Genomic DNA, 14,052 nt, shown 5'->3' on the forward strand with positions numbered 1-14,052 from the left:
TTGTCCAGAGACACCGTGAGGTCGGAGTTGGCAGTGTCAGGGTCCAGAGTCAGATCAACCCAAACTGATGGAAGGAGAAAAGCACAACAGATCAATCATAACACTCTTATACAAGTTAATGTGTTTAAACACAATATTCAACACATTTCATTTTAACTTCATTTCTGTATCTGGTTCCTTGCACATTATCTTTGCATGCTGAATCATGACTTATTGTGTGTGTGTGTGTGTGTGTGGTGACTCACATTTAAGGTAATAATCTCTTTGAGGGAGAAGACAGCCCCCTGTTCCTCCTGCCACCTGCAGAAAGACAAAGTGAGAAAACAGTTGAGTGATTTGTGCATCAAACAAACCAAACTGCTTCCACACTTCATTATAACACAGAAGCATCATGACATTTACATCATCATCAGACCTACTGTACAGCCTCTCTCTCTATCTGTTCATCTAGTTTCACAATTACAAATGTCTGAAAAAATACATTAAAATAATCTTCTAATCTCATTAGCTTACAAATCGTCCAATGAATCTCAACTCATCAATATTGCGAATCATTCCTCTGCTCCCATGCATTACTGCAGTATTTAATGACTTCCCCCTTTCTTACCTTTGCAGCCACTTTGCTCATTTTTCAACAAAGAAAATGTTGGTTTGTTCTTCAGTGAAACAACTTGAAGCTCTCACTTCAAATCTCTGTGATGCAGTAGATTCAGATGGAGGTTGGCTCAAATATATACAGTAGGTCTCCAACAGCTGAACTGTATTTCATCATAGTGTGACTGAGTCATATTACAGTTAACTTCTCAAACACACCCATCAGGTACTGCCGCCGGCGGGGAGTGGGGGTGGGGGTGGGGGGGTGTCACTGAAAAAGGAAGTAATGTATTTCTTAAAAATCCCCTATAGGGCACAGTTGTCTGTTTTGACATTTCAGAAAGATTGAGTAACCAATAGTTGTGCAATCTAACTTTTTCACTTTGCTGACACCTGACTCAAAGTGGTGCATTGTGTACATTATCTTATGTGCCCATACCTGTTTTGATTGTTCACCAGCTTCCACTGAAAAAAGGAGTAACCAATAGTTGTGCAATCTAACCATCAGCGTTTACTGTCACACTGGTTCCTGGTAGCTTCACGTTTCATTCTTCTCAAACCTTTTCATTTGAAGCTGACGATGTCCTCTACAATATTCTATGGTTTGGATCATAGACAAGTAGGGACATCTGATCTATTAGCTGAGAAGGGGATTAGTACATTTCTTGAACCTCTCTCAGGTTTTCACACGTGTTTGTTTTGATTGTTCACAAAGGGAAACGGTGGGAAAAGGTTTTTGCCTAATAATTACTCTGGGAAGATAAATTGCTGAACTTCATGCAAGTCAGCAACAGAAATCATGGTAATAAAATGTGATAAATGTCTTTATGTATTTAGTTGGGAAAGAAAGATACATGGAAATTTAGCTCCTTATACCTACAGTATATTCCTTATTTCACAGTATACTGCGGATTTTTTCAGGTTTGACATTCAGGCAGGATGTTTGTAGTAAAATAATGATGTAATAAATTATCTGGCATGATGGCTCAGAGGAAATGACTCATGTTTGTCTCTATACAGTGTGGACATGCACACCATATGTATTTTTACCTGTGTCTAAACAGTACTGTGAAACTTTAGAGAGTGCACAGAGCACTGGTTCTACTGCAATTCTCATAATTGTAACATCTTTCAATTATTGATAAGATGTTAGACGAATGTGCACGTACAGTGGAACATTTTTGTTTGGAAAAGCATTCTGTCACAATGCAGAATCACTTGCAGTGTCACCACTGTGTGCAACATGATATGTGATAATCAAGGGTGCAACCAACAGTTGTGTTATCTAACCTGGCTTTACACAGTGAAACTTTCAGTTGCAGGTTGCATGAAACTGCATTGTACATAACTTCAGTAGAACTTGACTTGTTACACAAAGCAGTTAAAAAGAATCAAAGTCTCATGCAACACAATTTAACAGTTTTTTTCACTATGATTCGCTAGCTAGATTGGTGATTTTTCATTTGACGTATTGTTTTCTCACTCGACCATATCAAGTGGGAACTGTAATTTGTAAAGATGTTTGCATCTCAGTATCTTACTTCCTTTTGTCTTCTCACTGGCTGTCTACCTCGAGAGCAATCGGTGCATTAACGCTTATTGTTAAGCTGGAGAAAGAAAACAGGCCCTAAAAATGCTTAAACCTCTGTGGGTGAAGGACTCGCTACTCAAAAGAGAGACTGATGGATAATTTCACGCTTTGCTCAAGCAGATTGACCCAGTGAGCCTCTAGTAAGTGCATTCACCATGTAATGTTAGCTGTCCCGCCATGATAGCTGTCCCTTTTACACAGATGCTGATCCAGCAATGTGAATACCTCCAATGCCGGCCTAGTGGGGGAATACACATAAGACATTGGGCCAGATGCAAGAATATATTCGTGTTTTTCTTCTTAAATCTGTCGTACATTTTTCGTGAGGCGGAATTTACGAGTGTGCCACATCGGATTCACCAAACACTCGTATCACCAGGAAACAGTCATAAATGGCCTTCGTAAACATGATGAATCCCACCTGTTCTAAATGAACGCGCGTTCCAGAGAATAGTAAATTAACATGAATGACTCCCCCAAAATACCATATAAGGTCAGACGACCGGCAGGTTGTGGTGAAGCTCCATTCTTGAAAATGGCACTAAAGACTAAGAATAAGAACTTTACGAGCCCTCAGACTGAGGTCCCACTCTCAGAAATAGATCAACAGAAACACATATTATTATTTAGTGTGTAAGTGGTGGAATTAAAGGTCCTGAGAAAGACAAAGAATGAGGAAAAATGACACGTGCTGTGTGAACGCTGTCTCAGCTGTTGCACCGTCACAGAAATAAAAACTAATGGACACAATGCACCACTTTGAGTTAGTTAGCAACATGTGACAGTTAGATTGCACAACTATTGGTTACTCCCTTATTCAGTGGAAGCTGGTGAACGAACGGTGACTTCCCTAAAGAATGAGGCAATACAACTGAAACTAACTTACTTACAGTATGAAGAAACTCGGGTCAGCTGTTGGACAGGAGACCTACTGTCTGAGTTAACCTTGATCTGAAACTCCTGCATCACAGAGATTTGAAGTGAGAGCTAAATTATTTCTTAGTTAAAAGATGAGAACAACGTTCTCTTTTCATTTCAAGCAATGTGTTAGTTTTAATAGATCAGATGATTCCAATTGTAAAATAAAGCTACTAAAAAAGTCTTTGCACACCTGTATGTCTTGGGCAGGTGCATCTCAGGGAAGTAGGTATCATATTTTGGTCATCCAACCTTGGAACAGTAGCCTACCTGAAGGTAAAATTAAAGAGGTAAAGTGTCCAAGTTCAAGAAAGAAGTCATAACAAACCTTCTATTTGAACCGTATCAAGCTGTCATTTGGACATCCGCAATGGATATTGAAGAGGTGTCGTTGGTAAAGACTTTCATTTTGAACCCTGTACTCGGATGTCACTGTGAATGTTTTAAAGACGTTTTAAAAAGGTCTTTGCAAAAACTGACGTCTAAATTGACGTCTTCTGGGCGCGTCTTTGCTCAGTGACATTTTTCTTCTTCAGCTGAATTTATAGGTGAACACAATTTTTTGGCAAGTGAATTACAATTTTCATTTTTACCAACTGTCTTGTTTATTCTCAATTCTTAGAGTTTGTGTAACAAATAAGTAACACAACATGGGTTAGGATTAGGGTTAGCAGGATTAGGGTTAGGGTTAGCAGGATTAGGGTTAGGGTTAGCATTTTGCATTTTGCCCTATCAAAATATTCAGTGACCAGTACAGCCACCCATTTCAATCCATGGAGTCTGTCAGTTTGTTGATCTTGTAAGGATCAGCTTTCACTGAAGCAGCAGCCTCAATAGTTCTCAATAGGATTTAAGTCAGGTGAGGAAGGGGGCCGGGGTCATTACTGGTCATCTTTTAAGCCTTTCCTCGTTAGCCATGCAGTGGAGTACTTGGATGCATGTGATGGAGCATCGTCCTGCATTAAGATCATGGCCTTCTTGAATGCTGAGGACTTATTCTTGTACTACTGCTTGAAGACAGTAACTTCCAGAAAGTGGCTATAGGTTTGAGAGTTGATTTTCAGTTGCATTTTGTGGCTTAATTTGTTTTGCATACACTAAGGTCTGGTAGGACCACGTCCCCTTAGTTCTAATAGGGGATTCATTGGGTTTATGCTAATACATCAGTAAATATGAGAGCTTTACCTACTTGTCTATATTCCATGAGGGGTGGTGTCATTAAAACAGGACATAACAAAATAGATGAATAAAAATGCATGAGAAATGTATGAAACCAAACCATAGAATATTGTAGAGGACATCGTCAGCTTTCAAATGAAAAGGTTTGAGAAGAATGAAACGTGAAGCTACCAGGAACCCATAATCCTCCAGTGCCACCATATTCAAGATCTGCAACCTGTCTGCAGCGTCCAGACGTACAAGGAGTCAAGAGCTCAGAGAGATCACCAAGATCAAGAAGGCTGAGATATAAACCACCAATGAATAAGAATCACAAGTTGAAGGGCCAAGAAATACCTGAAGACACATTTTTTCATAAAGGTTTTATGGACAGATGATATAAGACTGACTCTTAATGGACCAGATGGACGGGTCCAGGACTGGATCACTAATGGACACAATGCACCACTTTGAGTTAGTAAGCAACATGTGACAGTTAGATTGCACAACTATTGGTTACTCCTTTTTTCAGTGGAAGCTGGTGAACAATCAAAACAGGTGTGGGCACATAAGATAATGTACACAATGCACCACTTTGAGTTAGTTAGAAACATGCACAACTATTGGTTACTCAATCTTTCTGAATTGTCAAAACAGACAACTGTGCCCTAGGGGATTTTTAAGAAATGCATTAGTTCCTTTTTCAGTGACACCCACCACCCCCACCCCCACCCCCCGCCGGCGGCAGCACCTGATGGGTGTGTTTGAGAAGTGAATGAGGAAGTATAACTGTAACATGACTCAGTCACAGTATGATGAAATACAGTTCAGCTGTTGGAGACCTACTGTATATATTTGAGCCAACCTCCATCTGAATCTACTGCATCACAGAGATTTGAAGTGAGAGCTTCAAGTTGTTTCACTGAAGAACAAACCAACATTTTCTTTGTTGAAAAATGAGCAAAGTGGCTGCAAAGGTAAGAAAGGGGGAAGTCATTAAATATTGCAGTAATGCATGGGAGCAGAGGAATGATTCACAATATGAAGATGAGTTGAGATTCATTGGATGATTTGTAAGCTAATGAGGTTGGAAGATTATTTTAATGTATTTTCTCAGACATTTGTAACTGTGAAACTAGATGAACAGATAGAGAGAGAGGCTGTACAGTAGGTCTGATGATGATGTAAATGTCATGATGCTTCTGTGTTATAATGAAGTGTGGAAGCAGTTTGGTTTGTTTGATGCACAAATCACTCAACTGTTTTCTCACTTTGTCTTTCTGCAGGTGGCAGGAGGAACGGAGGGCCAGGCTCTCGTTCCAAGAGAAGAATTCCTACCATGTAAGTCACCTCATTCAGACACTCACACACTCACACACACACACACACACACAGAAAACACACACACACACACACACACACACACACACAAACACACACCAACTAAAAGTATCTTATTAATTTATTTTTGATAATTTGAATTTTGATTTAAACAGATGCAATTTGTAAGAAATCCCAGTAAAGACTCTGTTTGTAATGTTAAGTCGACGGGACTATTTTATAAATCTTTAACAGAGACAGTCCTAACTTACTCTTGCTGTTTTGTTTTCAAAAGAGCCCAAATACATAATACAATACATTATCAAACAAACAAAAAACAGGCTGGGCAACAACGTCCTCTCTACAGACAAACAAGAGTAACGTTTTTATTTATTCTACATGCATTAAATACAGTTACTATTATTTGCACACAAGAATGCATATTCTATATTATTTGTTTAAACCTTCAATACATTCATAGACATTTTTATTCATTTTTATTGTACTTCTCTTGTGACACAGATTGTCTTTTCTGTTTTGGGGTTTTTTCCCATTGTGTCTACTCAACAATTAAAAGAATGTGCAATGAATTAAATAAAATATTGTTTTGTATTGTTAAGTGAATCTGAAAGAGATATTTCAATTATAGATTTAATGTATGGAACATGATAAACTGTACATGAACTTTGATGACAGTGGTGTGATTGATCTGCCCATTGTGCCTCTCTCATATCAGATTGGATTGATCTGACTGTGGATGCTGACACAGCTTACTCCAAATTCAAGGTGTCTGAGGACCAAAAAACAGTGATGCTGACCGATGAAACCCAAACTGATGATGTGAGCTCCAAAAGATTCCTCTACGTACCCCAGGTGCTCTGTAATCAGCCTCTGAGTGGGAAGAAGTACTGGGAGGTAGAGTGGGAAGGGCCCAAGGGGGCTGGGATTGCAGTATCTTATGCCTCAATTGCAAAGAACACTGCAGGTGATGAGTGTAGATTTGGATGTAACTGTAAATCCTGGAGGTTTCAGGATGGTGTGCACCGTGATTTCTTGTACAATGATTTGAAAACGATCATCTCCTCACACTTCAACGTAATAGGAGTGTTCATAGATGTTGAGGAAGGTATCCTCAGGTTCTACAGTATCACTCCTGATCGGGAGGAGATGAAACTCCTGTATGATGTCCCAAGTTTTCATGCCACTGAGGATCTTTATGCAGGGTTTTGGTTGGGTGAAGGGACCAAGCTGACCATTGCCTCTCAGCGGGTGGCCAAGAGTTGCCAGAGAACCTGATTTATCAAAATAGTCACATCAACTTCATATCAACATTGCAAACACTGAGTATTTGACGAGCTTTTCTCCCCAGATCCATCTGAGAGCTGTTGGAGGAATGTAACCCTAACCCTTCTAGAGAATTATGAGATTAAGGAATTACAAAGAATATGTTGACACATGGAAATATAGCTTTGCATTGCTGTATAGTAAAAACCCAATGTACTCTATAAAAACTGTAATCAATGTAATCAATAAAACCGTGAATTTATGAACCTAAACAAATTGTATCTCTCATGACTTATTCCTGCTGATCAGTTGAAACACTTTTTGTGGATTTGAGGTTTTTGTATCTGTTTCAACTCAATGGATCCAGTAAATGTCCTTTTCCTGTTTTACTGTTACAGCTTCAACTCTTTACCATTACAATCTCATTTCACATTATTAGCAATGCTGTTTAGCAGGACTGTAGTAGGTATCACACATTCTGTATCCATTAAAGCCGCACCACTATAAAAAGCCATCATCAATGGAGCCCACATACCTTGATTCACCATGGCAACAGCTGAGAAAACAAGCTCAAATTACATCACCTCACTGGAACTGGAGCTCCCCCTGCAGGCCTGTAGCGAACATGATCATATATTTCACAAAAGTAACACTGCTGCAGACGTTAAGGAGAGAGAAGCAGCATGGGAGAAAATTGCTGCCCGAGTCAATTCTTAAGTTGTAATTCACTACTCCACTGACTTAACTTACCTCACTTTGTAGCATACAGGTGAAAAAGTGGTGTAACGTATTTGGAAGCAGCTAAAAATGAAATAAAAAAACATAATTCAGAAAAGTAAGGCACATTTAGCTGGGCTATGATTGTACCTCGCTTTGATTTTATTCATAGTTGACATAGGGTATTAAACAAAGTAAATATTAATTCAGTGTCTATTTCAACATGTAGTAATTTAAACCCCCAACAGAAAGCTGTTTAACACTTATGTCCTCTCATCTAATATTCTGCTTAGTAGATTAACATTTTACACTATTTTACTTATAATACATATTGGAGTCATTGATTTTAAGACTCAAATGTGACGATGAAATAAAATACTTCCTAAATATAAGCTTAACAAGAAGGCAGATATGGCCAGAGAATGTTAAGAAATGATTGAGAGTAATGAACAGTGATACCGTTCTAACAGATATTCATCTCGGAATGAAAGCACATTGAGCCCTGAATACATCTCCCGACATAAGGCATTGCGAATTAACACGCCCTAATGCATACCCTGCTTTATCGTCACATATAAAATCAGGGAGGCCAAAATGTCCCAAATGAACATCATACTGCATTGAAGAAGGCTTTAAACTAGCGATTGAGACCATAAACACATTTTGAAAACGTTTACTGAGGTTAGAAATCAAGTGAGAATGAATTCTCCATTGACTTGTATAGAGACGGAAGTCCTTTTGACACCAAAACGGTCGCCCCCTGGTGGCCTTTTGATAGAATGCAGTTTTAAATTACTTCCGCGTTGGCATCATTTCAGATGACCAGAACTCCCGCCTGGTAGAAACTCAGGGGTTATTTAAAGAAAAACTGCCAGCGAGCAGGTAATGTTCACAGTCAGTTACCATGATGACTGATTCAGAGTTCCAGTTACCATGGTGACTGACTCAGAGTTCCAGTTACCATGGTGACTGACTCAGAGTTTCAGTTACCTCTCTTTCTGGAACAGATAACACAGAGTTTCCCTCATCTCAGGGTTAACTTACTCTGAGTTTTCCATATAACCTGCTTTCTGGAAAACCCCCCGGCTGACACATACACATACATAATTAAACTATAACAATAATACCAAATGTGGATTGAAAGACGTGGGAAAGGACAGCTGTAAGATGATTTCTGTCTTCTTCTTTATTTAATTATACAGTCAGGATAATAACTATTTGACAAACGTTTCCTTATGTTATCTATGTATTTGTTGACAGTATGCCAAAATTATATTGTGATTTTCTGTAACGTTATTTAACAGCCGTGATAATTACATTTAAAAACAAGTTTGCTGGTTTCAATCTTTTAAATATCATAAAGTTGACTAGAAAAATATACTATAATATATAGTATATATAATAAAAATGCTATCAACAGGTCACCAGCTAAGAGATAAAACATTATATAAACCGACATGGATTATATATGACAGAGATAAAACAGAATATGAGGCAGAAAAACACATTAAATTAATATTAAAGTGACATTTAGCTTCTGATTCTTTGCGTTAAAAACATAATTAACAAACTTGATAAAATGATAAAAGTGTCAGTCAACCTACTTTACATTCGGTACAGACGAAGGTCAGTTTGAGGCCATTTTTGTGTCGTTTTGTGAGTTTTTATTCCGCTTGTTTTTGTTTATTTTTGTTTTAACGTCGATCGAGTTTAAATGTCCCTCTTTGAAAACAAAAGGGACTCGTTTCCGGTTCCGCCGCTTCTTCTTCTTCTTCGTGGGTCTGAGCTCAGTCTGACGCTGCAGCGCCTCCAGGTGACGAGTTATGGTATTACAGTAAAAGTACTGCAGTATTATGAGTGATGTAGTATGCAGTATTACAGTAAAAGTACTGCAGTATTATAAGTGATGTAGTATGCAGTATTACAGTAAAAGTACTGCAGTATTATGAGTGATGTAGTATGCAGTATTACAGTAAAGGTACTGCAGTATTATGAGCGATGTAGTATGCAGTATTACAGTAAAAGTACTGCAGTATTATGAGTGATGTGGTATGCGGTATTACAGTAAAAGTACTGCAGTATTATGAGTGATGTAGTATGCAGTATTACAGTAAAAGTACTGCAGTATTATGAGTGATGTAGTATGCAGTATTACAGTAAAAGTACTGCAGTATTATAGTGATGTAGTATGCAGTATTACAGTAAAAGTACTGCAGTATTATGAGTGATGTAGTATGCGGTATTACAGTAAAAGTACTGCAGTATTATGAGTGATGTAGTATGCAGTATTACAGTAAAAGTACTGCAGTATTATGAGCGATGTAGTATGGAGTATTACAGTAAAAGTACTGCAGTATTATGAGTGATGTAGTATGCAGTATTACAGTAAAAGTACTGCAGTATTATGAGCGATGTAGTATGCAGTATTACAGTAAAAGGACAGCTGTAAGATGATTTCTGTCTTTAAAAAAAAAATACATTTCTTTATTTAATTATACAGTCAGGTTAATAACAATTTGACAAACGTTTCCTCATGTTATCTATTTTTTAGTTTAAATGTCCCTCTTTGAAAACAAAAGGGACTCGTTTCCGGTTCAGCCGCTTCTTCTTCGTGTGTCTGAGCTCAGTCTGACTCTGCAGCGCCTCCAGGTGACGAGTTATGGTATTACAGTAAAAATACTGCAGTATTATGAGTGATGTAGTATGCAGTATTACAGTGAAGGTACTGCAGTATTATGAGTGATGTAGTATGCAGTATTACAGTATAAGTACTGCAGTATTATGAATTTGATGAATGCAACACGTTTTAATGCTGATTTATGATTTTATTTTTAAAAGTTTATGATTTTATTTTTAAAAGAAACAACAGGTCAAATTTGTACATCTACACAATAAACTACGTGTGTCAGCTACACAGAGATTTAAAAAAGGATACATTTTATTTCCATTTTTTGTATACTGTGGGTCACATTAGGAAAAGATTGGCTTAAAGAAATGTGTATATGTTTTTTTTTTTACAGCTATTAAAGTGTATAAAATGGTTCAAAATTGACTCTGAACAGTAAGTTAGGATTAAACCTGCTAGAAAACATGAAGCCTGCATTATGTCATTTATATTACTGTTGCTTATTGCATCTTCATTAGAAAACCTTTGCTTCACAGTGATTATATAACTTTGACAAAAACTGTAAATTATTATAATTTACTATTATTATTATTGTTTCTTCTTCTTATTATTATTATTAGTAGTAGTAGTAGTTGTAGTAGTAGTAGTAATAATCAACATTAGACAATAAGTATTTTGAGAACAGGGGATTTATTTGAACACAGGCATTCAGATTCTTTTTCACAGAGAATTACAGCAATAAAAAAAGCATAATTTCAATTTTAAGAAGTTAATTGTTACTTTCACCAGACAACAAGTATGAAAGAGCATCTGCTGACAGCATAGAACTGACAAAAATAGCCAATTCTTAGCTTTGCTGTTGGAGTACATGTATTTCACCACGCAGGACAAAGACACAATGAACTTCTTTGTAGATTCTTTGAGGCCAGGCTCAAAAACTCAATTTTAGTTTGTCTAAGCATAAGTTTCTCTAACGCACACAATTTAGCCTTAACACCTAAGACCAAGGATATGATTTCCTCATTTTCATGCAGTGACCCTTAATTTTAAGCCCTGGGACCCGGCTGTTTGGGGCATAGGGTCACCCTAGTGTGATCAACTACCCAAAACCCTGCATAAAGAGCCTCTGTGAATTTCTTCTCAGATCGTGGTGCCTCATACAGGAGGACCATATCCTCCAGATCAGGGCTGATGGCAAAGTACTGCAGGATGCCTTGGTCCTTGTCTAGAAACACTCCCACTCGGTTGCGGTGGGAGGAGATGGGGGACTTCACCTTGTCGTTGCAGGTATTATTGTGCATGAATGCACGCTCCACAATACCTTCTAGACTCCAGGAGTAAGTGTTACGGCCAAATCTACACTCATTGCCTGTAGTTTTCCTCGGGATTATTTGATAAGACACTGCTATTCCAACCCCCTGAAGCCCATCCCACTCTATCTCCCAGTACTTCTTCCCAGTCAGAGGCTGTTCACACAGCAGCTCAGGGAAATTAAGGAATCTTTTGGGGTTGTCAGTTTTGACTTGGCTAACATCGCCCCGCTCCACAACTTTTCTGTCCGCAGACACCGTGAGGTCGGAGTTAGCAGTGTCAGGGTCCAGAGTCAGATCAACCCAAACTGATGGAAGGAGAAAAGCACAACAGATCAATCATAACACTCTTATACAAGTTAATGTGTTTAAACACAATATTCAACACATTTCATTTTAATTTCATTTCTGTATCTGGTTCCTTGCACATTATTTTTGCATGCTGAATCATGACTTATTGTGTGTGTGTGTGTGTGTGTGTGTGTGTGTGTGTGTGTGTGTGTGTGTGAGGTGACTTACATGGTAGGAATTTTTCTCTTTGAGGGAGAACACAGCCCCGTCTTCCTCCTGCCACCTGCAGAAAGACAAAGTGAGAAAACAGTTGAGTGATTTGTGCATCAAACAAACCAAACTGCTTCCACACTTCATTATAACACAGAAGCATCATGACATTTACATCATCATCAGACCTACTGTACAGCCTCTCTCTCTATCTGTTCATCTAGTTTCACAATTACAAATGTCTGAGAAAATACATTAAAATAATCTTCCAACCTCATTAGCTTACAAATCGTCCAATGAATCTCAACTCATCAATATTGTGAATCATTCCTCTGCTCCCATGCATTACTGCAGTATTTAATGACTTCCCCCTTTCTTACCTCTGCAGCCACTTTGCTCATTTTTCAACAAAGAAAATGTTGGTTTGTTCTTCAGTGAAACAACTTGAAGCTCTCACTTCAAATCTCTGTGATGCAGTAGATTCAGATGGAGGTTGGCTCAAATATATACAGTAGGTCTCCAACAGCTGAACTGTATTTCATCATACTGTGACAGAGTCATTTACAGTTATACTTCCTCATTCACTTCTCAAACACACCCATCAGGTGCCGCCTCCGGAGGGGGGGGGGGGGGGGGGGGGGGGGATTAATGCATTTCTTAAAATCTCTTAGGTTTGTCCTGTTTTGAGTAGCCAATGGTAACCATCATCTCCATTAGTGATCCAGACATGGGCAAAACAAATATGAGGTCCAGTTGTATCTGTATGTTATTGCACTGTGCAGTTGGATACTGTAATGCTTTTTTTTTATCCAACCATTTATTGGACTAGGGCCTGCACACAGATTTTGCAGATTTTGCACACAGCTGCCAACTCTTCTTCTTCTTCTTCTGTGTTTTATCTTGTTATTTATGAGTACGAGTATGTTGTGGTGCGAGCTGTCAAATTAATTGCCCTTCAAGGGATTAATAAAGTTGTCTTGAATCTTGAATCTATTTCTTGGCCCAATCTTGACACTTCAACTTGTGATTCTTATTCATTGGTGGTTTATATCTCAGCCTTCTTGATCTTGGTGATCTCTCTGAGCTCTTGACTCCTCGTACTTCTGGACACTGCAGACAGGTTGCAGATCTTGAATATGGTGGCACTGGAGGATTATGGGTTCCTGGTAGCTTCACGTTTCATTCTTCTCAAACCTTTTCATTTGAAAGCTGACGATGTCCTCTACAATATTCTATGGTTTGATTTCATATCTCATGCATTTTTATTCATCTATTTTGATATGCCCTGTTTTGATGACATCACCCCTCATGGATCATAGACAAGTCTTATTTCATCTGTTCATAAAACCTTTGATAAAAAAATCTGTTTTCAGGTATTTCTTGATCCTTCAACTTGTGATTCTTATTCATTCTTATTCAACACCAAAACTAGCCTAATCTCATGATAGCCAACAGGTTTTGTATTTTATCAGTCTGGTCGTCCTACAAACAGTGACAACACCTGAGGGAAGTTTTATGAGTTTTAAGAGCAGTCCAACTTTTTTACTTAGCTAAGTTACAACTAGCTAGGTAACTTAGCTTTGGGCTACTAACTTTAGGCTACTAGCTGAGCTGATAATGTTACTCAGTTTAAAAACTTAAGATTACACTATGAAATAAACAATGAATCTAAATTATGTAGATGTTTCATACACACATGCAGTGTCAGGTCACAGTGATAGTGGTCAATGATCAACAATCATCTCCCAGAAACTGTCTCATCTGTTTGTGGTTTATCTACAAAGGATAAATTGTCCTTTGACGTATTCACACAAAGAATAAATCACATATAACATGTGGTTATAGATGATGTAGTTCACTGATAGAAAAGGTGAAACTCAGGTCACATGAATCCAAATATACCACAATTAGGCCTACTAGTAAACAAATTAGGTGGACATTGTGGTTCAAATCAAGCAGATCCATCAGTATTGATTTTGGAGGCAAATGATGAAAGTTTAACCAGCCACTTTGACTAGTAAACTGTTTCAAAC

General features: G+C 38.1%; 2 protein-coding genes across 3 annotated transcripts in view; both read right to left on the reverse strand.

The window, feature by feature from the left end:
* Positions 1–5,219, reverse strand: part of LOC134000985 (stonustoxin subunit alpha-like) — a 5,892-nt gene extending 673 nt beyond the window's left edge. The window contains exons 1-4 of one of the 2 annotated variants that reach the window (XM_062440515.1): positions 5,185–5,219; positions 608–672; positions 246–300; positions 1–64 (exon numbers count right to left, since the gene is read on the reverse strand). The exon at positions 1–64 is cut by the window's left edge and continues 673 nt beyond it. In XM_062440515.1, the coding sequence (XP_062296499.1) occupies positions 1–64; positions 246–300; positions 608–628 (140 nt within the window). In that variant the 5' untranslated portion in view covers positions 629–672; positions 5,185–5,219. Of the gene's footprint in view, positions 65–245; positions 301–607; positions 700–5,184 lie in introns of those variants that run through there. The other variant, XM_062440514.1, reaches the window with a different exon arrangement.
* A 5,660-nt stretch (positions 5,220–10,879) lies between these two features.
* Positions 10,880–12,491, reverse strand: LOC134000984 (stonustoxin subunit alpha-like). Its single transcript, XM_062440513.1, has 3 exons — positions 12,400–12,491; positions 12,038–12,092; positions 10,880–11,826 (listed from the first exon to the last, which is right to left on the reverse strand). Exons 1-3 carry the CDS (start codon positions 12,418–12,420, stop codon positions 11,255–11,257), a joined length of 648 nt encoding a protein of 215 aa, XP_062296497.1. The 5' UTR covers positions 12,421–12,491; the 3' UTR covers positions 10,880–11,254.
* Between the last annotated feature and the right edge of the window lie 1,561 nt (positions 12,492–14,052).

The sequence above is a fragment of the Scomber scombrus genome, chromosome 19, assembly GCF_963691925.1.
Source record: "Scomber scombrus chromosome 19, fScoSco1.1, whole genome shotgun sequence".
Taxonomy (NCBI): Eukaryota; Metazoa; Chordata; class Actinopteri; order Scombriformes; family Scombridae; genus Scomber; species Scomber scombrus.